Genomic DNA, 23,571 nt, shown 5'->3' with positions numbered 1-23,571 from the left:
TTTTTGGGGTATTTTTTTTAAGATTGGTGTCGGCAGAACCTCTCGTCTCTGCTTCCCTGTGTCAAGCAAGAGGCGATGCTTGGTGAGCTGACCCTCCCGGCTCGCCGGCCGCGGGGCTGGCTGGGCTCTCCCCTTTCGCCCTTCTCCTCTCGCTGATGCCTGAGGCGAGACCCGAGACCGCTGTGGGCCACGCCGAAATCCTCTGCCAGACGCTTTAGGCTCTTCTAAATAGGCACGTCCCATTTGCGATAGATATTCTATCTATTAGCAAATCCAGGTAACAAAAGGGCAAACTGCAGCTGGCTCTCGCTGATCTCAAAGCGATAAAGCACTGTTTCGTCCTCCCCACTCCACTGGCCGGGCAGGGTGACCCAAATAATTCTTTCTCCATAACAATTAATTAAGTGTAGTAGGAATGGGATCGACACCGGGTATGTATGGCTCTTGGCACGAGCCTGCATAATAAGAGTGCTTGGATTCTGTTCTAGATTTAGAAGGTGGAACTTCATTGATAAAGTTACACGTCCTCTTGTGAGTCGTTCTAGAGAGTAAATATCTTCAGTGATATTTTTATTTAAAGGAATTTTATTTAAACGCACCGCTTTTCTTTATTTAATTTATTCATGAGAGTATGTTTACATGGTATGTGTGAAGGAGCGCTGGTGAGAAACTTACTTAAATCACTGCCTTGGAATAAGCTGTCGTTGGTACCATCAGCCCGTCCCGACTTTCTCTGTCTTATGTGCCTGATCAATACCATCTATTTCGGCGCAGCCGATGAAACGGATTTGAAGAAAACTGTGCGATCAGCGGCCCACGCACTGGGTGGGCTGGGAAGGGAGTGCTGCAAGGGTCTCACCTGGACTCGGTGTGGGGAGGACATCTCACCGGGATGACAATATTTGGGATCCGGTGCAGCAAAACCAAGGGTACGATCAGCCTTAAGGGACATTCTGTCCCAACAGAAAGCACACAACGACGAAAACGGCTGCTTTCAAAGCTGCGGTCTTTTAATATTTGAATGCAAAAGAGAAAACTGACACTCACACACACGCACCAGAAAAATCCCCAATTACATTTCATCCTTTCAAGCGCCTCTCCGCCGTGTCTTGCCTCGGCAAAGCGAATCGCCTAGGGACCTTCTCGGGAGCATCCCTGGCCGCGCGGCCTGCCCCTCCTTCCCGCCCCCGGGGCTCGGAGCAGCGGATGGCGCTCCCCGGAGCGCAGCCGGGGCCCGGCGGGGAGCGGCGCTGGGGTGCCCCAAAGGGGAGCGGCTGCGGGGAGCTGTCCCGAGGGCCGGCCGCCCCCTCCCCACCCTGCGGGCGGGCAGAGCCCTCCCCTCCCTCCCTCCGTCCGTCCGTGCCTCCTCCTCCTCCTCCTCCTGCTGCTCCTGCTGCCCGCCTCCGCCCCCTCCCCCGCGGCCGGGCCGGGCCGGGCCGGGGCCCTTGACGTGTCCCGGCGCCGATTGGCCGCCGGCCGATAGGATCTCCGCGGCCCCGCGTTAAGGCGGGGGAGCGCTCGGCGCCGGGAGCAGAGAGCTCCCGGTACCCCGGCTCCGCCGTCCCGGCCGGTCCTGCCCTGCCCCCCGCCCCGTCCGGGCAGCGCCGCACCGAGCCGCGTCCCCGCGCAGTGGCCATGGAGTACACGCCGCCCCCCAAGCCGCAGCTCTCCTCCCGGGCCAACGCCTTCTCCATCGCCGCGCTCATGTCGAGCGGCAGCTCCAAGGACAAGGAGTCCCCCGAGAGCACCATCAAGCCTCTGGGTGAGTGGGGACGGGGGTGTCCGTGGGGTCCGTCCGTCTGTCCTGTCCGCTCTCCTTCACCCTTCTCAGCGCTGCGGCAGCCGGGCGCGTAACCCCCTGCGCGAAGGCTTCCCCGGCAGAGGGGAAAGCAGCACCACCTAAGCTTGAAGGTTGAGTGCCGTCATCACCCACGGTCGTTTTGAGGCTGTTTATGGCATGAAGAGTTTCCTAAATTCCTCTAGTTTCAGTTATGCTTTTTATTTATCCAGCTTCGCCATTTGCAGAATAATCCCACACCCTAAGGTAGTTAAATTTCTCTTCGCTGACATGAAATTAATTTCTTAAATGGATATTGCAAAACCACCCTGGTTGTGAACTTAGAGACGCTCCGTTGTCGTGCCGAGGCTTACAAGGGGTAGTAAAACTTGTGCGTAGAACTGAAAATCCCTTCACTCCACAGCTCCTCGATGTAGGCTCATATAGGCTGTTTTGCTCTACATTAACCGGGAGGAGATTTTTGTAAGCATTTGTGATTTTCGGGTAAGCGATTTAGCTCTATTCGGTTGCCTCGATTCAGAATCCTGAATGCTTTTAAAAAACACGAACATCTTCTCCTCCTCCCCCCGCTCCAAGTTTCTGCGGTTTGTCATCCTTGCGTGTATCCAGGAGTTCGCAGAAAACTACAAAATATGTGTTAAGCTTTCAGGGCGCCAATGAACGGGATTACACTCAATCTTAAAAGAATTTAGAAAAGGCAGCCCCTCAGCGTCTGCTGCACCTAATCAATTGTCTCAAAAGATTTCACATAGCTTAGGGATTCATTGAGAACTTCAGTTTTAAGTCTGGGCGCTAATGTAGGCCGGGAACGTTGTAGCATTCCTGGTCGGCGTATTTACATGGTTTGTGTTAAACTTTGTGTTAGTGGGGCTGCTTTGGTTTTTTGGTTTTGTTTCGTATTTTTCCTGAAAATGCTTATTTTATTTAACTTTTCAAAAATGTTTAACCCCTTCCCTCATGTCGCTCAACTAAAAATCGAAGGGAAAGGACTGCCTGTGACTCGGTTTTTATTGACTGGAGCTTTAGGCAAAACCTTTCCCTGGAGGGGCAGGGCGCGTTCGTGCTCCTCCCGTTCTCTGGCGCCGGGCGGCGGATCCGCCGCCGCATCCCGGTGCCGCACGGCGGGGCCGGGCAGAGCCCTCGCAGCCCTGCTCCCTCCCGGCCTCGCCTCCGGCGGAAACTCCCAAGGGAGCTGCTGAAGCGCCCGAAGCCTCCCGGGGCTTGCGGGGGCGGGCGGCGGAGCCAGGCGCGGCGGGCGGCCCGCGTCGGCAGCAGCTTCTGCACCCGCGTAGGTTGCGCGGCCGCACGCAGCTCCTCCGGGGCCTGTTTCTCCAAAGGAGCGGGCCCAGGGTCAGCTAACTGGCTGGGGTAAAGGCAGAGCCAGCTTTCCGGGAGGGTGACCCCGTGCCCGCTGTTTCATTAGTATTTGGGGTCCGCTTCCCCGCGAAGGAAGCGCGGAGCCTGCGCGGCCGCGTTCGGGCTCCTTCTGCTTTGCGCTCTCTGCCAGCGGCGCAATCCAGGAGCAGCGTCCCGTGCTCCCCCAGCGTGACCCTGGCCCTCGGCAGCCCCTCGGCGCCCAACGCTCCCGTTTTAATGAGAATTAGTGACCTTTCCGTGGAAGCCCTCGGCTGGCGGGGGGCAGCCCCGCGGAGCGGATCGCGGCCGGGCGGCGGCGGGGCCGGGGCCGCGCTGCTCCCGCTGCCCCCCGAGAGTCCCTGCCGGTGCGCCGCTGTGGGCTCTTCCCGGAGCTCATCTCCCAAAATCAACCCCGCCGCCCTCAAATGATGAGCGGACGTCTAAAGAATCGGCCGGGTGTGCGAGGGCAGTTAAACGATACATGCCTTTCATATATATATATATAATATATATATAAGTACCTTGTCTCGGTGATCCTATTGTCCTGGCTGAATCCCCTCTCTCTCTCTTTCTTTTCTTCTGTCTGTCTCTCTCTTTTTCTTCACATCCTGCAGAACAATTCGTTGAGAAATCCTCCTGCGCCCAGCCTTTGAGTGATTTATCCAGCCTGGACCCTCACGGGGATTTTAGCAGCAGCCCTTCTTCCCTGTGCACCGAGCCCCTCATCCCCACCACCCCCATCATCCCCAGCGAGGAGATGGCCAAAATCTCCTGCAGCCTGGAGACCAAGGAGCTCTGGGACAAGTTTCATGAGCTGGGTACCGAGATGATCATCACCAAATCCGGGAGGTAAGGCTGGGCAGCCCCGGGGTTTCCCTCCGCGCATCCTTCGAAAAGCGGCTTTGGACAGGGGGAAAAAAGGGCAAAGGTACCGAAACCCCGCAGGTTTTTTTGTATCGGGAGAACAGCACGGCGGGGTTAAGGAGGGGAGGAGGAGGAGGGTGAAGCCCCATATTTGCCGCAGCCCCTCGGCGGGCCCCGCTGGGGCAGAGGGAGAAGCGGCCGGGCCGGAGCGAGGTGCGGTGCGCTGCGGCGGGGCCGGCTGAAATCCGTGCGGGGCGTCCTGGCGGCGGGGAAGAAGAGTTGTTCCCGTAATAATCAGGTTTGTGACTAAAATCCTGCGGTGATTTTGAGGCGCTGGGTTGGTATAGACCGAGGGAAACGCGGGGTCGTGGGGAAGTGATCCTGTCGGAGCTTGGTTTGGTTTGTTCTTTTCTCTCGGTTGCAAAAATGCGCAAAAGAATTTCAGGCTTTCTTCTTACCTCAAACTATGCCGTTTCTTCAGTAAAGCTTGTGGGGTTTGGGTCAGTCAAACGCAGTCTGCAGGAGCCAAATGTTTTTCGGGGTTTTTAATCCCCAAAGTTACTTTTTATGAACGTAGTTGCCTGAAGATTTTTTTTCCCCCCTAACTGATAAGATCTATCGGTATGTGTTTTTATTTTTAAAAAATAGGTGTAAAACATGCAATATAAAGTTCAATATTTTAAACTGTCAAAAATTATTTAACTTTATTTCTGGTCTACAGGATAACCTTACGTTTTAAAATTGTGTTTTGTCAAAACAGTACAGAAAATAAATGGTTTAGTTTTGAAAATTCCGTTCAAAAATATTGCGAACAGGCTTAAGAAAACACTCACGTAAAATATGTGAGAATAACAACGGAAATAATTTTGGAATATTTCCCTTACAGTAATATGGATCCTGCAAAATATAAATAATGAAAGAAAATCCAAGTTCCTAAGTATCTATGTACCTTAACTACAACTATTTTCTGAAATCGTTGTGTGCTTTAAACTGTCAGGCAAATCGTGTATTTCTCCTTTCCTTATTCACTTTTAACAATGTTTTTCTTTTTGCTCCCCAAATATAATTTCGATTTCAAGCTGCTTTTTGTCTCCTTATTAGAGAGACACAAGATCTAACTCCCGTCATGTGGAAGCAAAATCAATACATGCTTTAAGATTTTGCAGGGGATTTAAAGATAATTCTTACTTTTAGCAGCTTTTTAGATGCTTTGTTATTTCTGTTCTCTGCCCAAATATTTATTTTCTGATTTGCCTTTTTTTTTTTTTTTTTTTAGGAGAATGTTTCCTACGATCAGAGTTTCCTTCTCGGGAGTGGATCCTGAGGCCAAGTATATTGTGTTAATGGATATAGTTCCTGTGGACAATAAAAGATATAGATATGCCTACCACAGGTCTTCCTGGTTAGTGGCTGGAAAAGCTGACCCTCCTCTCCCTGCAAGGTTTGCAGATTTTATTGCTGGTCTTTTATTTCTCTTTACTATTATTTTCCCCTTCACAAAATATCTTGTATTAATCTTTCTGTTCTGTTTGCAGACAGTGCTCTGGGATTTTAAGTCCGTGTTCAACAAAGCTGGTTACAAAACTCTGAATACAATTTTTGTGTTGCAAAATCTAGCTTCAAATCTCTGCTTGAGATTTGATTTATACTGAGTATTCCAAGATATGCACAATTTGGTTAAAAGTTGTTTTACACATTACCGGGGTTTTATTTTTTTTTTAAATATTTAAGTTTGTCATGATTCAGATAAGACAACTTAAAAAAAAAGTGTCCCTTGGATCTCCCCCCCCTCATTATTTGACCTCATAATTTAAAGCCATCCAGGCGCCACCAGCCAAGCCAAAAGAGGAATAAATTGCAGCTCATTGCTGTTTATGCCTGAAATGATATTATTTCTGTAACATACTCAGCATTTGCTAACCAACGATTTTATTCTTGATCTTAATCATCTCTTAGGCAGCAGGCAAAGTACAGATCGGTTCCTCAGTTACTTTTCTTTTTGTTGAAAGATCTTTACATATTCTGAGACATCAGGAAAAAAACCCTCTGTAAAAGAAACCCTCTGCAATAAATTCCCTTTTCTCTACAGAAACAAATGTTTTAGAAATTTAATTTCTAAAATAATTCCATTAATGCAATTAATGACTGATTCCTTTAAGCACTGGGCAACCGAGGCTGCAGCGCTGGGCTGTACAGTGGGAGGGCAGGTCAGGGGAGAGAACACTTCATCGTATTCAGCCCAGCACTTCTGTACCTACTTCAGTCCCCAAGGCCAGTGAGCCTGCAGCACATGTCGAAGGGCTTTGCTGAGTCAGAGCTGGAGATATGGAAATAACGCGGATGGAGCCTCTCTGGCTTCAAAGAAACTTTTTGCGGAGAGCTCCCCGCAGGAGCACAGATCTGCTCCAGGTGGCTTAGCCTGGGGTTAAGAACTTGCTTATTACAGAGGCAGAAATTATAAGTGAAACACAAGAAATGGAAACCATTTTTTTTTTTTTTTGGTGTGTGAGTATAGGCACCAAATTCTGCGCAATTTCCTTATATAAATAGTTGAACTGAAATCTTGGTGACTGGTGATCTCTGGAAGGCTGTTCAGGGGAGTAAACAAACAAAAAGTGCAAGCAGAGAAGCTGTGATTAAAGACAGCAACCTAGGAGTTATGTCTGCTTTGTTTTCATGGCCAAAAACTCCTTCTTGCAGTGTGGTTAACGTCTGAGGGCTTCATTTGACGTCCTATTATAATAGGCACTGATCAAAACCCAAAGATAAAACACAGATCCTGCTCCAAAGGAGTCAGCATCAAAAGAAGAAATAACAGAAGAACAGAAATAATTTTAAGGCAGTGTTTCCCCCTTCTTATTTTTCTGTTCACGCCCCTTTTGGGATACCTTTAAATAGATTTCTAATTCACACTCTCTCTGGCATAGACTTGTTCAACAAGGAAATATTGGAACGTAAGACAAGAGACTGGAATAATTAGCGATTGCGCTACTGAGTATTGGATAAAACCTTCTTGAAGTTTAACAGTTACTTTTATTGTACTGCGGTAACTTTTGGGAGTCCTCAGCAGATCAGTGCCCCTATGTGGAAATTTGTGCTGTTCCATTTTCAGGATGCTTTGCCCCCATGTGTGAATGTACACCTTTCCTGCTTCATTTTCAGGATGCTTAGGTAAACAGACTATTGATCAGAGCACAGGCAGAGGCTGCTTTTTTTCTTTGTGTAGACAGCACTTACATATACATTTATGCACTTTGTCCTCCTTATACCTCTCTTTGGTGAGAAAAAGGATGTCAAGAGGTTCAGCGTGCTAGTGTTTGCATTACCAGTGCTTCTTCTAGAGTGTTAATGCATCTTTTCAGGTGGGAGGCCTCAGTCTTGCTTGAAAAGATTAAAAGTAGTTCTCCTCCCATCTTGAAACGAGTTTGGTCCTGCTTCGGTAACAAAACCCTTAACGAAGTTGTGATTTCTTGTCCTCCAAACGCAGGGTTTTAGCTCTCCCTGCTTGAGGAGTGTCAGTGAGAGGTGTGTGTGTGTTTTAGTGTCTGGGAGCTGGTAGCAAGCTACTTACTCCCCACACACATCACTGCCTGCATCTGCCCAGGCACAGTGACATCAGGGGAATAATTCAGGAGTTGCATTGTGCCTGGGTGTAAGGCTTTGCAGGATTGAACCAGTTTGATGGTTTTACTCTTTCCATTATACAAATAACTTTCAACACTGTGACAGTTTTGTAGGGTTTTTTTGGGTTTTTGTTTTTTTTCAAATTAATAAGTATTCTGTGATTCTGTTTGAAAGATTAGCCCTTCAGGGAACTTTCTATTAAAACCAGTTTTATCCTTGTCTTCCTGCTGTCAATGTTGAAGACAAGTATATGTTGCAATGAACAAGTTTATGTTGCAATGAGCACTTAAACAAAAATACTTTTCAGAAAGTCTTTTGTAAATCTTCTAAAGTGGTATCTGGGGATAGAGTTCCTATGTGATATTTTGTGTTTGTCTTCCACATTGTTAAAACTGTGTGAAACATCAGTTCAATAATTTTCCATATGTACCTTTATTTGATCATCTTCCTTTTTTGCCTCATTTCTTTCACTCAAAAGTTTATCACTGTATAATTTTTTTAACTGTATTTGTCTACAATAATTTATTTAATGAACTTCGTGTTTACAGACTTACAGAAAACTCTAGGCAGGAAACCTTTATAAGGTATTATATTTTGAGAATTATTTGAGACGTTACGGTAAATAAAAGTAGCATGCACGGGGACCAGACCATCTGTTAAAGTAAATAGAGGGAGTGCAGTGTTGCATTCCAAAATACACAAGAAAGAAGCAGTACCCAAACCTTGTGTATATTATGAATCATTATATACTGCAGAGCAAATTCACACCCAAATATGGCTCCTAAATCCTTTGTGAATCGAAGCGAGGAGCCCCTCACATCTGGCTGGCCTTAGGCAGCAGATCCCGGACAAACTTCTGGGAGAGCCTCGTGTGCCGCCCTGGAATTTGCACATTTATCTCACTGACCTGTTTGCTCGTGAACCGTGGTCTGGCCAACAACTTCTGCTTCCAAAATTGCTAAATTGCTGTGTCAGGGGTTCAGCCCTCTTCCCTGAGGTGTGCAAGCTCTGGCTGTGGGAGAAGTGTGGGAAATAGGTGTAACTCACCAGGTGGAACCCTGTGTTGCAGTGGGATTGTTGGGGTGTAGCAAATGGGCAAAGAAAAGGAAGGTCTATTATTGTATTGTATACCAGTAATTGATATTCTGGTGCCCATCCTTCAGTGACTCTCCTGTTAGCATTCTGTTTACAGGCCCTTGGTAGTTTTAAAGCAGTGCCAAGCATTAGCCATGATGGTGTAAAACAATTGTGCTCAGCTTTTCAGCACAGGGAGGTCTTTACTCATTCCCTGCACATATTTGAAATACTTTGGCTTCTTGGTCCCAATTAGCCAAACCTTGCTGAGTCTGACACTCTGTGATGGCAGTAAACACTATTAGCTAGTATCCAGACACTCAAAATTAGGAGGCAGGCTCAATTAAAAAAAAAACAAAAAAACAACCCACAAACAAAACCCAAAAAAACCCCCACCCAAAACCAAAACCATCACAACTGAAAATTTGCAGGGCATGTTCGACATTCTTTTTGTTTTACCTTCCCTAATTCATGGCTCTAAATATTGAAATTTTCACACAGTTTTTTAAAGGAAGGCAAAGTTAGTTTTCATCAGAGCCAATATTCTTTTGACATAACATGATTCCAGGTCTTGGGATTTCAGATATATCATCATTTTTTATGAGCTTTGCAGTGCAATCAGCAGAGTCGATAGCAGTGAGGACGCCTGCATGCTAGGAATATTTTATTGTGACAGGAACCCTGGCTCAGCATCCCTCCCATGGACATAGCTAGAGCAGCCAAGCTGTGCTTTGGATCAATGTAAGGAAAACATCCTGCACATCTGAGACGAGCTGTGCTGGTAAAACTTTAGTTTCGCTGTGTCTTGGGGATTCTGCTGGCAAAAACAGAACACAGGATCAAATCTCCTTCCTCTTGGAGCAACAGGGCTGCTCTCCCCAGCATCTTTGGTATGGGCATTCCTTGATTAGGGATCAGCATGCTCTATTGGAGAGTTACGCCCCACCGTTTAGTGGTTTTTCCATTCTAAAATCGTAGCTCAACAACAAGAACAAATGTTTATCTTCCTAACCTGGCAGCTAAGTCCTGCCCCACCCACCTAATGGAAGAAAGTCATTTGTGAGGCCAATGACTTCACCCAAAATGAGAGTCAGGCCCTGAGTGAGTGATAACCAATGCAGGCAATAGCAAACCAGGGCTGGTTTGCACTAGCTGAAGGTCTACTCCAGCTCTTAATTTGCCATCACAAAAGAATGGCTGAGTTAATAATTTTCAGCAATACATTATTCCTATAAAATCATTGCTCTTAAACAGCATGGCACTTGTAATTAGTGTAGTCATAATGTATATATCATTGTATCTGCATGTCTTCTTGCTTCCTTTTCTTCTGCTTAATTTCCCAAGTGTAGGATTGTTAATAGCAGAGCTGCAACTAATTTTTCATGTCAGACCACTGTGCTGGACTGCAGCCTTCAACCTCCTATAAACAGACGTCACCACAGCAAATGTGTGATCGAGTGCAGGTTAAAATCATTATCACGGCTTAATGTTACATATAAAGAAAAATGCATTTTTATCTGCATTCCCCCATTATCTCTGTAATGACACCATGTTTTTTCTCTTGGAATTGTAGTCATTGTTATTTTAAGTGCTTGTTAGTACAGCTGTGGGGAAAGACATGATCAATTTTTCATTTGGGAAAAGACACAACAGGGAATGTTAATGTCTCCATTTTAGATAACAGGATAAAATAATAGTTATGGTTAAGGAGCAGTCTAGCACTCAGACACAGGATTCTCAGTTATGTTCCAGTGAATTAAATAAGTCATCTGCTTTACTGTCCTTCATGAATAGCTTTATTTCAGGAATTCATTAATTTGGGGGAGATGGTGTCACGTTTTAGCAGCAGATTTGTATTACCCTAAGTTCTCAGGATGTCTATGCCTGAGGAACCACTGCAAATCCCAAAAGCAAAATGACATGTGCATTTTGACTTCATACAGAGGTAGTGCCCACACACAAGCCCAGAGGTGAGATTTTATTTTGAGCAGGCATTTTCTCTGTGTTTTTTAGGTTGTATGTGCACCCTGACTCCCCGTTCACAGGAGAGCAACTGCTGAAGCAGATGGTGTCCTTCGAAAAAGTCAAACTCACCAACAATGAGCTGGATCAGCATGGTCATGTGAGTAGCTCTATGGGTGGGAAAGGGAAAAGAAATCACCAAGGAATTGCTTGCTTGTGCCACAGGGCTAAATGGGAGAGAGACTGCCATGGAACGAGGCTGCCATGGCCCCCATGTTGCAACTCTTTTAGCCAGCCCTTCATACCACAGGGGTAGAATATGTTGGGTGAAGCTTGAATGTGTTTGGTTTAACATGTTTAAGGGTCCTTTTGGGTTACTTTGCTGTTCAGGAACAGGCAACTTTCAAAGTCAGGATTTTCTGTAATTTCATAAGGTGGATCTTGGTTCGGTGGTTCAAATCATGCTCCTACTTCCATCAGAAAAAAAACATCCATCAGGGACAAGTTCAGGGTGGAGTTGAGCATCAGAGCAAGGGATAGAAGGGAGGCAGAAGAGCCTTTTGTTGTGCCTCTGCTTTCATTTTGCTGTGACTTGGCAGTATGCTCTACCACGCGCCATGGACAGCCAACCTACATGCTTTTATATGTGTGCTTGGAAGCTCCCTGCAGGTCACTTCAGGCCACCTCTCAGGGTTGGGTCTGTCAATAAGAGCTCTTTTACTTCCAGACTCATCACAGTATGGGCTCAGAGTCAGAAGAAAATACTGACCTGACACCAAAGCTGGGTCTATAGAATTATAAAACATAAGCGTGCCTCAATTGCCCTTGAAATAACTGTGGGCTGCCTGCCAGTCAAGGTGCCACAGGGTGGGCTTGGGCCTCTGAAGGAGACAGGTCCCAGCTCTGATTGGTGCCAGTTTGTTTTCCTAAGCCCTGGAAGGCTGGAAGATGGTGAATAGGATTCAGAGCTTCTTGCCACAGGTTCTTGCCATGCTCCATCAGTGGGGACAACTTCCGTAGTTATCCGAGTGCCTAGTGGTAGGTGGTAGGAATAGGTGTTTGTCTGTCCTGTTCTCTCCATGAAAGTGCCTGTAAAGTGCAGGAACAACTAGATAGTGCTCCCAAATTGCAAAGAAAGAGTTAAAATTGTTGCTTCTGGGCTTGGTGATTCTCTCAAGGACGGCAGAAGGAGGAAGGGGACTGATTTGGGAGAATTGTTGACTGAGAACAGAGCAGTTCAGTTTAGAAGAACAAGCATAAATGCAGTGTTAGTAAATGAGGTGTTGGAAAGAGAGAAATTATGTTGAATTCGAAAACATGTTCAGCGATAACTAATTCATTCAGCTGAATAATTGCTGAATACAATGTATCAGAAATCCCTTCCCTAGTGTGGTATTTATTGCCTGGACTGTGAGAGACAGTGGCCATTTGTCTCAGCTGCGTTCTGTGCAAATGTTTCTCATCCAAAAGAGGATTTTCACTCATTTCAAGAACTGAGAATTGAATCACAGCCATGACCGTTTAAAATACATCCTGGAAATAACAGCATCAAAACCAGCTGAAACCCCCAACAAATAAACAAAAGACGGCCCAGATAGATGCCTCTGTGTTGTTCTTTTGTAGAGATCCGTCTGTGGGTATATTGTTCTTGAACCAGTCCCCACCGTTGTTCCCTTCAGGACTAGTGGAGAATGGTTTTGCTTTTTTCCTCTCTTTTATTTCATAATCTGTAGAAGGGCAAAGCTGAAGATTTGTGAGGTCTATCACCGAGTGATGATAGAGCAGTATACGTGAGCACTTAAAAAGAAGCATTTTTCATCATAACAGGGGCCATGTGTGCTTCTAATAAAGGGCTCGCAGCAGTATATTGCAAGCTAGTTAGGAGAGCTGCACTTCCCAGAAGCCCAGAGGAGTAGGAAGAAGAAGTGGGTCTGAGGAGCTGTCGGGAACAGAGACATGTGGCAGAGCAAGAAGATGTAATCGTCTCAAATACAGGCAGCAGGAGAAAATGATCCCCAGTGTTTGAGACACAGCCTTCTCATTCATTTCTGGAGAAGCAGAGCTTGATCCCATTCTTTACACAAAGACTCTGGACAGCCAACGACAGTGGAAAGTTTTGTGTGCTCAGCTAAGGATAAGCCCTGAAGGCTTGATCCTGTGTTGATTTGAGTGTCAGGTGTTAACCCTTCACAGAGCACTGTCTTTTTAATATTTTGTGGGGCTTTATGTTCCAAATTGGGATGTCAGGTTTTATGTGCTGCCTCACGGAAGCTATACAAATGCCACCATTGGATGATCAGTAGAATTTAGGAAGAAATCAGTTCTCTTGAGCCTTTAAGGAGGGTTCACTCTACTATGGCTCAAGGCATTTCCAAACTCTTATGCATGAAGAGGAGAGGAGAATTGAAACCTCCTGAAATCTCTCACTTCTGTTTGCAAGAGCCAGTCTTCACTTTTTAATTATGTTTGATAAGGCTTGTTGGCTCCTGAGGAAGTTTGGATGACCCAAAAGACGCTTTTAAATACTAGTTACAGGTAGGGAAAATGGATCCAGCGTAATTCCAGTTTGTTCTAGTTGTTTGCTTTCTTCACCATCTAGAAGACAGTTTTGGGTGTTAAGGTAATTGTGGTTTATTTGTAGGGTGGTTCCCTTCCTGAAAAGGAAGAAGTAGAGAAGAGAGGCATTTGTTTGTTCTAGCATATGTTTGTTTTCTCTTATTCCGAGACTTTAGGGTTGGCAAGCATTTCTGATTGTCTACCTTCAGCAGCATGTGTAACCCCAGAGTTATGCACATATTCTCCTCAAGCCTCAGGCAGAAGTCTTATCTCTGTGCGCATGGCATACAGCTCACTGCATGGAAACACTTTCAGATTATCCTTACCAGAGGAAGGAAATGGCTCCTATCTCTATATTTTTACAGCCAAGCAAGAAATTCATATATATTTCACTGTCAGAAAAATGGCAGTGTGACATTTCCCCCCCCATTTTTTTAGTGATACTTTTCACAGAGTGCTTTCTTTAGGACTTTTCACTGCCCTTCATTGGAGTGCTATCATTTCTGGTTTATGGTGAGGTGAGCCATGAGTGTATACATTATTGTAATAATGTACTTGGCATTATTGTTGGCATTTACTCAAACACATGAATCTATGCAAAAGCAAACTCAAAGCTGTGAACACGTTTAATAAATAACAGTGAAAACTGAAAAGGGGTCATGGAATAGCCACAAGGATTTATGCCTAAGTTTTTTTAGTCCACAAGACACAAGTTAGGAACCTTGGTGCTTTCAGAAAGAAAACTTTACATGGTAATGCTATTGTTCGAAGCAGCACTCACAGCACAGTTCCTGAATTCAAAAACCACCTTGGAATTTTGCAGCTGGCATCCAGATTGCCTCTGGTGGCTGGTCTGTAGCCAGTGGGAGCCAGATGCCTACAAACCTGCCTGACCTTACAGCAGTCAGGATCCTGTAAGGAGGTATCCTGGTCATCTCCCCTGACTCAGGCTGTCAGCACAAAGGTGGATGGGGTGGCTGAGGGCCTGTGGCTGCCAGCAAGTGTGTGCAGGGGCGCAGCCATGAACACATGGGCACCTGAGGGACCTCTTGGGACATGCCAGCAGGATTGTCACTGAGCTGGCATAAGGCATTTTCTGATAGCTACACCATGCTTGGACTTTGAGGCCACTCTTGGAGCCTGCTCTGTGAGGAACACCCTTTGGATCTCGCTCCTTTGGGCTGTTTTTATATGGTCCTAACACAGATGTTAAGGAGTGTCTTTGTGTGTCACCAGCAGCTTGTGTGAGGGTGGAGGTGGGGAACTACACATACAGATCCTCACATGAAGGAAATGGTGACATTTTCCTTGGTCATGGGTGTTTTGTGACCTCCTGGCTGCATTCAGTACTTGTTTTGTACATGAATGACCAGACTTGCCTCTGGTGGGAACGAGAAATGTATAGTACCACAGCAAGGGAAGTTATCCATGGGCACTCTATTTTATGGAAAACTTTCATAAGGGATTACACGGTCTTGTTTGAGAAATGTAGTTCATTCATCACAATTTGCACTCAGAGAGGAGTGAAAGGAAAGGGCATGTGTGGGAGCTGCCCTCAAGTTTTTCCCCCTTCCGCCTGACTGCTGCCAGATGTAATGCCTTGGTGTGGATATCATGGCCATGAAAGGCAATGGAAAGCACCAAGGTCTGTGGGCCAAGCCCTCAGTAATCTCATCACCATCCACACACGCTGCTTTAAAATGTCTTTTCCATCTGCTTAGAGCACTCCAACTATCTAGGATGGCAAGACAAAATTTTACAAAGAGAGGGAAAAGTGCTAAGGAGGCAAGGTCCGCAGCCACTGTGTGTGTTCCTATACAAAATGGTGAAGTGCTTTGAAAAAGGACCTGAGCTGGTTAAAGCAAACATGCAACACTTTTAGGATGATGGTTCACTGTCATTGCAATGTCTTTTTTGTTGCTCTGTGCCTCCCCCCAAGTCCCAGGGTCTTGGCAATATTTGGCCCCAAAGGAGCAGCAAAGAAAAACACTAATGGACATTGTAGCTGTGATAGAACTGTCTCTAAGCTCTCCACTCCAATGCAATGTGCAACCTTTCTCATTGACTTAGCATGAAATACTGCTATGTTTCAGCTGAAGTTAACGCTTCCTGAGGAATGCACATTAGCTATTCCAGATGTAGGGAGCTGACTGTAATGTCGTTATGGCCCCTGCAAAATAGAACCACCCACACCATTGCCAATTTTGTCTTGTGACTGTGATTATATCCAAAAGAAGGGCTGGTGTGAGCTGAGCTCTGTATTTAATTCTTATATTGTAATACTGTGGTTAGAGACCGCCAAACAGGCCTCCAGCCAGTGGTAACTAAAGCAAAGGGGACTCTTGGTTTGACTCCAGTGAACGTTGAAATTGGTTGGTTGGTACCTTGGGTTTAGAATTGTTTTGGGAGCTCGTAAACAATTATTAATGATGATAGAATAGCAAAACCCAGTCATTTGGGAGTTCCGTACTGGTTTCCCTCCTCGCTCTCATTTTGGGTAGTCTGCGGTGACGAGCACTCCCGAAGGAGTTTGTTTTAAAGGTTTGCCACAGTGAAAGGCTACGTGGAGTTTTACTTTTGGTCAGATGGTTTGTGCTGCTGCTGGTAGGCTTTTGGATGGGTCTAATTTTTTCCATAATTTTTTTTCTGAGGGATTTGTGGCTGTTTTCATTCTGCACGTGTGCATTTTTGCAAGTGGCGGCTCTTGGCCATTAGCTTTCAGGAGTTACACAGTCACACCTGCCAACCAGGGCACACTCTGGCAGTGACTAATTCTGTATGTAAAACACCTCACCTGTAGGAACAGGTATTTATGCCTCAAGAAATGCATGCTCGCCAGTGGCGTAGGAGTGAGAGGATACTAGCTTCTGGGATGCCTGCTTTTCCACCTTCATTTCCTGGAATTGCCCAAAGGAGCTGGAGAATTTGCTCTGAAAATCAGCCCCTGGCTGGGTAGATTTCAGGTGCTTCCCCTGCAGTGTTAATTAGATCTTTCTCTCCCCTCCTCCCGCTGTGGTTTTATAGCCTTTAAGGGCCCTGTCAACCTTCCTCTCAGGACAGTGCTCTGTCATTCTTCCTTGCAGATCATTCTGAACTCCATGCACAAGTACCAGCCAAGGGTGCACATCATTAAGAAGAAGGATCACACAGCTTCTTTGCTAAATCTGAAATCAGAAGAGTTCAGAACATTCATCTTTCCAGAGACAGTTTTTACTGCTGTTACTGCCTACCAGAATCAATTGGTGAGTAGAGTAGCGAATTTCCACAGATGTAACTAGATCCCACCCTGCTAAAAACTCCCTTCTGCCCAATCTAAGCTAGGAAAATTTCTGCTATAACCTACCTTTCCATGCCAATTTTATTCATATTCATGAGTAATTCCTGAGTAATTCACGAGTAGTAGTACAGACTTCAAAGAGCAGTAAGAATTATTCATGAGAGTAAAAATGGCAAGTAGGAAGTTTTCTTTTGTCTTCCCCTCTGACTATAAAAAGCTTCTTGCATACTAACATTTAGTCATTTTCTAATTATAGCTCATTAAAGAACTGTTCTTATTTACAGTGATCTTTCATGTCACAAGCTATGAGCTGAGAGAGATTCTGGTTTGCACATGATGATTTCATGGGCTTAAAAAGTTGACTAATTAAGCTGTAAAGCTCAAACGTAGGGAAAATCACTCAGAGATATGCTTTTCAGAGGCTGCCCAGATTACATCCAGATGTTTGAATTTCAATTTGCATGCCAGTGAATAATATATACAAAATGGAGGAGATCATAACAATGGATTGCTAATGAGTAATTTTAGGAAGTCTATAAACAATCAGAGAACAGAGGCTCTGTTTGATGGTGGATTGGACTTTAATATTTAAGTCAGTGGAAATACGTTGTTGCCTTCAGTGTGATTCAGAGCATGCTTTAAGGACTTACTGACTATGGTACTTCAAAAAAATCCCACCTATTTTGCTGTTTAGTTCCCTCAAGTTAAGAAAAATATAGGCACTGCCCAATATGTGGGCAGGCAGCATCAGAGATTTAACGTACCTGCTGGATTATTTAAAGAAGAAGGCATTTCCTAATATGAAGCAAAAGCAATTTTGAAATGCTATGAATAAAATGAAACTGATGCATAGGGTGCCAAGGAAGCTCTGAAGATAATATTAGTAATATTAAGTCAGTCCTCATGACAGACCCCACATCCTGCTTTAAGGCTTTAATAATGTATTGATTTGGACTTAGATTTGTATCTGAATGCTGTAGAAAACATATTCAGCACCTGGCTATCTCAAGAAAATAACATTTGGACAGGCAGTTAGATTTTTCCGTGTAACTTTCTTTAGAAACCAGAAAAATAGTAACAGGCACAAAACCAGCTAAACCCAGAATTTATTTCTGTAGGATGGATTTTTGTCTACCGACGATATTTACACTAGAGATGTTTCTAAACTAAAAGCACATACATTGAGTCCTGGAAAATTTCTCAATGGAACATCTCCGGAACCCCTAGAGGTTGATGTTGTCATTTTATTTATGACTAATGAAAATGGAGCCTTTTTTCATTTTTGCCATTTCTTTCAGAACTGTTTTAAGGAGGGATTGATTACATTTCTGGAGGTTATTAGATAAAAGCTAAATACATTACACTTTCAACAAACTATCTCATAATTTAAGATTTAAAGGGCATGCATTTATTTAAACAGTCAAACCACTGCCACAGAGTTGAATTGTAGGTCAGATTTCATTTTAAAATGCTTTCTAGCAGATGTTCTCTGATTGTTTGTGAGGCAGTCTCTCAGGAAAAATATGGCCATAAATGATTGTGAGTCTCATCTGGCTTTGGTGGATACAAAAAGTTTCTTCTGTGATGTCATACCAAAACTTTAATATCAGGAAGATGGAAGTTTGATTGGTGAAAATATGCTCAAGAGATAAATAGACATCCTTATTGTTCTGTAGTGCAGTTGGCTTGGTGTGTCGGTGATCTCAGTCAATGGAACTAGTTAGAGCTTGTCTTTTTTCAAGGTGGTTTTCAAAATGCTGCCATAAAAGTCTTCACTGGATGTGAGGCACCAACTTGCCACTCTGCAACATCTCCGTGAGCTGAGGGCTTATGGATGTCTTGGAAGTAGAATGAGCCTATAACTAATTTTCTGAGCTGTTACAAGGTCCTTGTGACAAGGCTTCAAGATTGTTTCCACCAGCTGTATATAAATGATGAGATAACCTCAAACCCTCCACTAGCACTCAGGTCCACGGTGTTCGACCACTGACAGACCCTTAATTAAAAATTTAGAATTTCCCTTTGTCAGCATGTTCCTTCCTCTCTGTGTTTTCCTCAGAAGACCTCTTTCTCAGAATTAAAAGTTGTTTCCAGTTGCCCTCTTTATTTTTTAACATTTTATAAAAATATATATTTTCCCTCCTTATTATTTTCTTTTTATTTTGTGGGAGAAGCCACCCCATTTTGAAATATATTTGTTTGATGAGAGTGTTTCATTGTTTGAGGAATGGAAAAGATTGGAAAAGATCCCATTTCTTTTTTTCTGAGTCTTGAGGCCCAGTTATTAAAAATGAGGTTGTAGCCTCTTTGATACAGGTTTTTTTGGATGTTTTTTTTTGAAGGAAGTCAGGCTGACAAAGCCCCTTAATGTGAAATTTTGAAAGCTGTTTGATTTTCTTAAGCTAGAGCTGGTGGCATTCACTGCCCTGCAGGATGGGTCCTGTGTTTTCTCTCATCAAGCTCTAACTCCCACTTACAATTTTACTTTTAGCTCTTGGAAGAAGTATGGCTGGAAAATCCAAATATTACAATGATGTCTGATGTTTTATTCACTAAATCTAAATTGGTTGGATAGATTGAAAATTTCACAAGAACAATGGTGCATTTTTTTCCTGGTCCTCGAAAAAACATATTGAAAGCCACCACCATATGCCTGAAAAGTTTCACCACAAAGGGCAGCTCAGATGTTGTGGGGCAGGAGGGATTCCTGGTCAATGGGTTGCTCACTTAAAATGGAAAGGGTGACTGAATGAGTGGGCAGGTTTATAGCTACCTTTGAAGAAGGGAAGAAAGTTTTTATTCATGATCTGTGGTTTTTCAAGATAAAATAGTGATAGTTTCAGTGGAGTTACTCCTTCAATCCAAGCTCTGTCACTTTTAATCTGAGCTCTCCCCACATTTTTCCTTCCCTTCCTCACCTTTTTTTCATACAAAACCAGTTAAACTGGCCCTATGTGGTGGCTGGTAGGCCTGCCTAAGAAGATTTCCCTGGAAAATAAATATTTTTTAATACCACCAGTAAAAAAAAACAAGGTGGTGGTGAAGTGAAACTGTGGCATCAGGTCACTGGGGCTTGTGTTGGTTATGTTCAGCTCCACCAAGCAGGCTCAGCTCTTAGCAGGGTGATTTGTGCTGCCTGTGAAAAGACAACCTGATTGATGCTGGTGAAGTATTTGGAAGCTGTAATGCTGTCTGTGGGTGGGTTCCTCCGGCTCCAGGCAGCAGGAAGGCTGAGCCTGCCGTGCCCTTTGGTCTTCCCACTGCCACACGTGCAGCGAGCCTGGTTTGCCTCCTCCTCAGCTCTGCAACGTCTCAGGAGCAGCGCGCGCGCAAGGGGCACGTGGATGAAATGGGCAGTGAAGCCACAGGGGATGGATTGGCCAACACTTTGTACACTGCAGTACCCTGACACTGTATTCGTGTAACGTTGCTCTTTTTTGTGTTCCCAGATAACCAAGTTGAAAATTGACAGCAACCCTTTTGCTAAAGGATTCCGTGACTCTTCCAGACTCACTGATATCGAGAGGTAATGGGGACTTTCTGTTTACTTTCCATGCAGATAAGATAAAGAGAAGAGAGAGTTTGTAGGAAAAGCATCCTTTCAACTCTTGAGAACCTGTGCATTTTAATGTTATCTTGCTGCATATAGTAAGACTCCTCCACATCCCTTAAAAATACTTATAAACTTTATGAAGAAAGAGCTGTTTTGAGTTTTGACATCTGTTCCAGTTGGGGCCAATATATTCGTCTTCCTCAGGGGGCTTCTTGAAGGGGGAAGAGGGTCAGTTTTACAACTTCAGAATGAAAAGCTTTTTTCTTATCATGCCATTTAATCCTATTGAGAGCTGTGAATTGGGTCAATGGGAAACAAGGGCAGTGGTCCTGTGAAAAACATCTTTACAGCTCCCCACTGCTCAACATAGTGGAAAAGAGAGAGGGGAGCTTCCAAAATTCACTTCAGCAGTCCCAGACACCAAATTGGCAATTACTACTATCAGGATGACTCCCATAACTCCCACTCTGACAACAAAGATGCCATTTTTGTTTCACCAAAGTTGTATTACAAGCTGCATCAAGGGAAAGCTTTATCTGGAAACTGTTCTCTGTGTGTACAGCTCATTACAAGCAACTGCTGCCATAGGGACAGAAGCATTAACCCACAGCTGAGTTAGGAAATAAACTTCAATCTCTTGGTAGCTTTCCAGCACGTCACATTTTTATGGTGTCGTGTCAAATAACTTGGCAAATGAAGCAAATTAAGCTGCTTGTGTCCTTTAAGCTGGAAGAGAACTCGATGGAGATGGATATAGCACATCCAATTTTTCCTATGAGCACACAATCATGAAAGAAAGTTTGAAGAGTCCAAAACCCTCCAGGCTCCTATATGGAGATATCCAGATGTATCTGTGAATCATTTTTCACAGGTGCATGCAGGGAACAAACTGCTCAGTGAAGTCATAGCCACAGAGCTAGAGAAAGTCTTTACAGCAGTTCAAAAGTACATCTATCTAAGCAGGCACATGGATGGGAAATAGTGGTATCCTTTACACCTTACTAGTGACTGGATCATAAGTGATCTGTCGAGTAAATGGGTAAAAGAACAGTAATTTGTGGGGGAAAAAAAGCTTGTAGGCTGCACTGCACATTTGCAAATTTGTTGAAAATTGTTTCTTAAGTAAAAGCCTTCATTGAAAATGAAAACAAACAAAAAAAGGAGGCAAATTTAATAAAATAGCATGGCCTGCTGTATTGAGAGAATACTCAGGTAAACAAGATCCAAAACTCAGGTTAGTATGCAATAAATAGTAAAGGAAGGACCTGTCAGAAGAGGTTTCCTTGTTTTACAGACAAGAGACATCTAACGACACAGCTTTGCAAGGGCGGAAAGAGTCTGAACAGATAAGCTGGGAGAAAAACTTAGTTACCTCTGTGCAGATGAACTGACTATCGTGGTGCTGGATATGAAGGGAATTTTTCCAGAGGACATCTTATAATAACAGCACATGGCATGGAGTCAGAAATGCTGAGCATAAGCTGCAGTGCCCTTTTGTTTATTGATAAGTGTAAGAATAGAGCCTGAGACAGGCAGCCGAGCCCAGGCACAAATGTTGCCACGAAAGATAAGGCAGACAAATGTGAAGCCTACAATAAATACAAGAAACAGAATGCAAAAAGTATTAAACTTACATTACAACTCTGGATTTGAGAGGCCAGGTTTTGGTCAGGTCTGATTTTGATTTAAATTAGAAAACCTAGCCCTGATTACTATTACAATATTATTTAAAAATTTAGAACCTGCTGCAAAACACATCAAGTCATGAGATAATACAAGTGTAACAGGCAAGTGGGCTGGTAAGAGAGTATTTGAGAATTGCCTAAGTCATACAAATGGTGCAGAAATATCAAGGGTTCTTTTTGGTTCTGCCACTAAAATACTCAGGCACGTGAAGACATCATTCTCTAAGTGCCCACTGGCTCTATATTAGCACCAGAAAAATCACTTAAAGAAACCCAAAACAAAGCAAAGGAAATAGCAAAATAAATGACAATAGGGAGAATGGCAACAGGAAGAATTTCTTATTTGATGTCCATTGCAACATTAATTGGAAATAGGTGAATCTTGAACAGCACAGCATGACTCTTCCTCAGTCTAATTGGAAATGATAAGATCACCGCTGGAGAAAAATACTTATTTTCCAGAGAAAAGACTGTGAAGGCCAAAATACACTTGCACAGCTCTTGAAAATCGACTAGTTCTCTAGAAGCTGTGAAAATACTTTCCCTGCACTGCTCCCTCAGCAGGCATGCACTCAGCACGTGTGTGTGTGTAATCTACAGTGTGGTGTGGGGATCCTAATGGCCTCCTGTAAAGCATCCCATGATGTTGGGGCCAAGACAGCACTCATTTATCCTGAGTTCTAGCTTTTCCAAATGACCTAAGTAGTGTGAAAGCACACAGTGCTTTGTATTTCATTTCCAAGTATTTAAGCCTGCTTTTTCCTAAACAGCCTTTGGGGAGGGAAACAAATCAGATCAATTGATCTTTAGAGACCTAAAGAAATTAAATTAGTCTGGAGTCAGTTACTGCACTAAACCATCCAGTAATTGGATTGCTTCTTGTAACTGATTGAAAACAGCCTCTATCTGTAACAATATAGGGAGCTTTTCTTTATAGTAGATCTGAGAGAAAAACACATCTTTTTATGACATGATGACAGAAATTGCACTTTTTTAACCTAATTGAATATGATTTTATAAATATGTGACTTTAACGATTTCAGGCTTCCCATTCTAGATTTACGATCCTTATGTAAGAAATTCAAGCTGCAAATGCCTCTAGGATTAAATCTGTTGGCATTGTATGTGTTGGAGCTGAAATAATATATATAAAAGTAGTGAAATTTGCACAGCAGTAGAGGAGATAGGCAAGAGCAATGTTTTTGAAATGCCCTGTGTTTTCTTTTGTTCCTATCATAGAATGGTTTCCTTGTACTCAGAGCTATATGCAAGTCTTTTAACTATCAAAAGGAATCTTTGGTGAGTTTGGTATATACTGAACTTCTTGTAGGATGCAAGGTTCCCATGACTATCAACCCTTTCCCTATATTACTTGTGATCTATTTATAGCAATGTGGCAGACTTTATCTGGGGCTACTGGGATTTAGATAAGTTTCTGACTCACCTTTTGATCTTTTACGTGGTATTTACATCTCCTCTACTATAAAACGGCTTCCACTGTGGTTGTGAAAAAAATTGAACATTTAGCAGCAATTACCAGAATGTGGAGCTTAGCATACTGTGGGATGTGGGACTATGGGTGCCAAATCGAGTAATGAGGCATTTCTGCTGAAGAAAAAACTGTCACAGGCATAAAGGATGCAGAGGCAGAACCCAATAGATTAATTTTTTTCTCATTTGAGTCTGAATTAGCTTTTGAGTTGTTGTGAAGAATAATTTTAGCCCATTAAAAATAAATAGATAAATAAGACCATCATACCATTTAAAAAATCCAGTGAAAAAGGTGATAATTTTAAGAGCAGGAGCCAAGTATGTCATAGAC

The 23,571-nt window shown here is 43.8% G+C and overlaps 1 protein-coding gene across 1 annotated transcript in view; it reads left to right on the top strand.

Moving 5' to 3' along the window:
- Positions 1-1,615: 1,615 nt before the first annotated feature.
- The window catches only part of TBX20 (T-box transcription factor 20), a 37,588-nt gene continuing 15,632 nt past the window's right edge, over positions 1,616-23,571 (top strand). The window contains exons 1-6 of the mRNA XM_063156903.1: positions 1,616-1,762; positions 3,769-4,003; positions 5,295-5,459; positions 10,730-10,838; positions 16,318-16,476; positions 19,961-20,037. Of these exons, the coding sequence (XP_063012973.1) occupies positions 1,636-1,762; positions 3,769-4,003; positions 5,295-5,459; positions 10,730-10,838; positions 16,318-16,476; positions 19,961-20,037 (872 nt within the window). The 5' untranslated portion in view covers positions 1,616-1,635. The remainder of the gene's footprint in view (positions 1,763-3,768; positions 4,004-5,294; positions 5,460-10,729; positions 10,839-16,317; positions 16,477-19,960; positions 20,038-23,571) is intronic.

Source organism: Melospiza melodia, chromosome 1, assembly GCF_035770615.1.
Source record: "Melospiza melodia melodia isolate bMelMel2 chromosome 1, bMelMel2.pri, whole genome shotgun sequence".
NCBI classification, from domain to species: Eukaryota; Metazoa; Chordata; class Aves; order Passeriformes; family Passerellidae; genus Melospiza; species Melospiza melodia.
The sequence above is the reverse complement of the archived record's forward strand: the minus strand, read 5'-3'. Positions and strand labels throughout refer to the sequence as shown.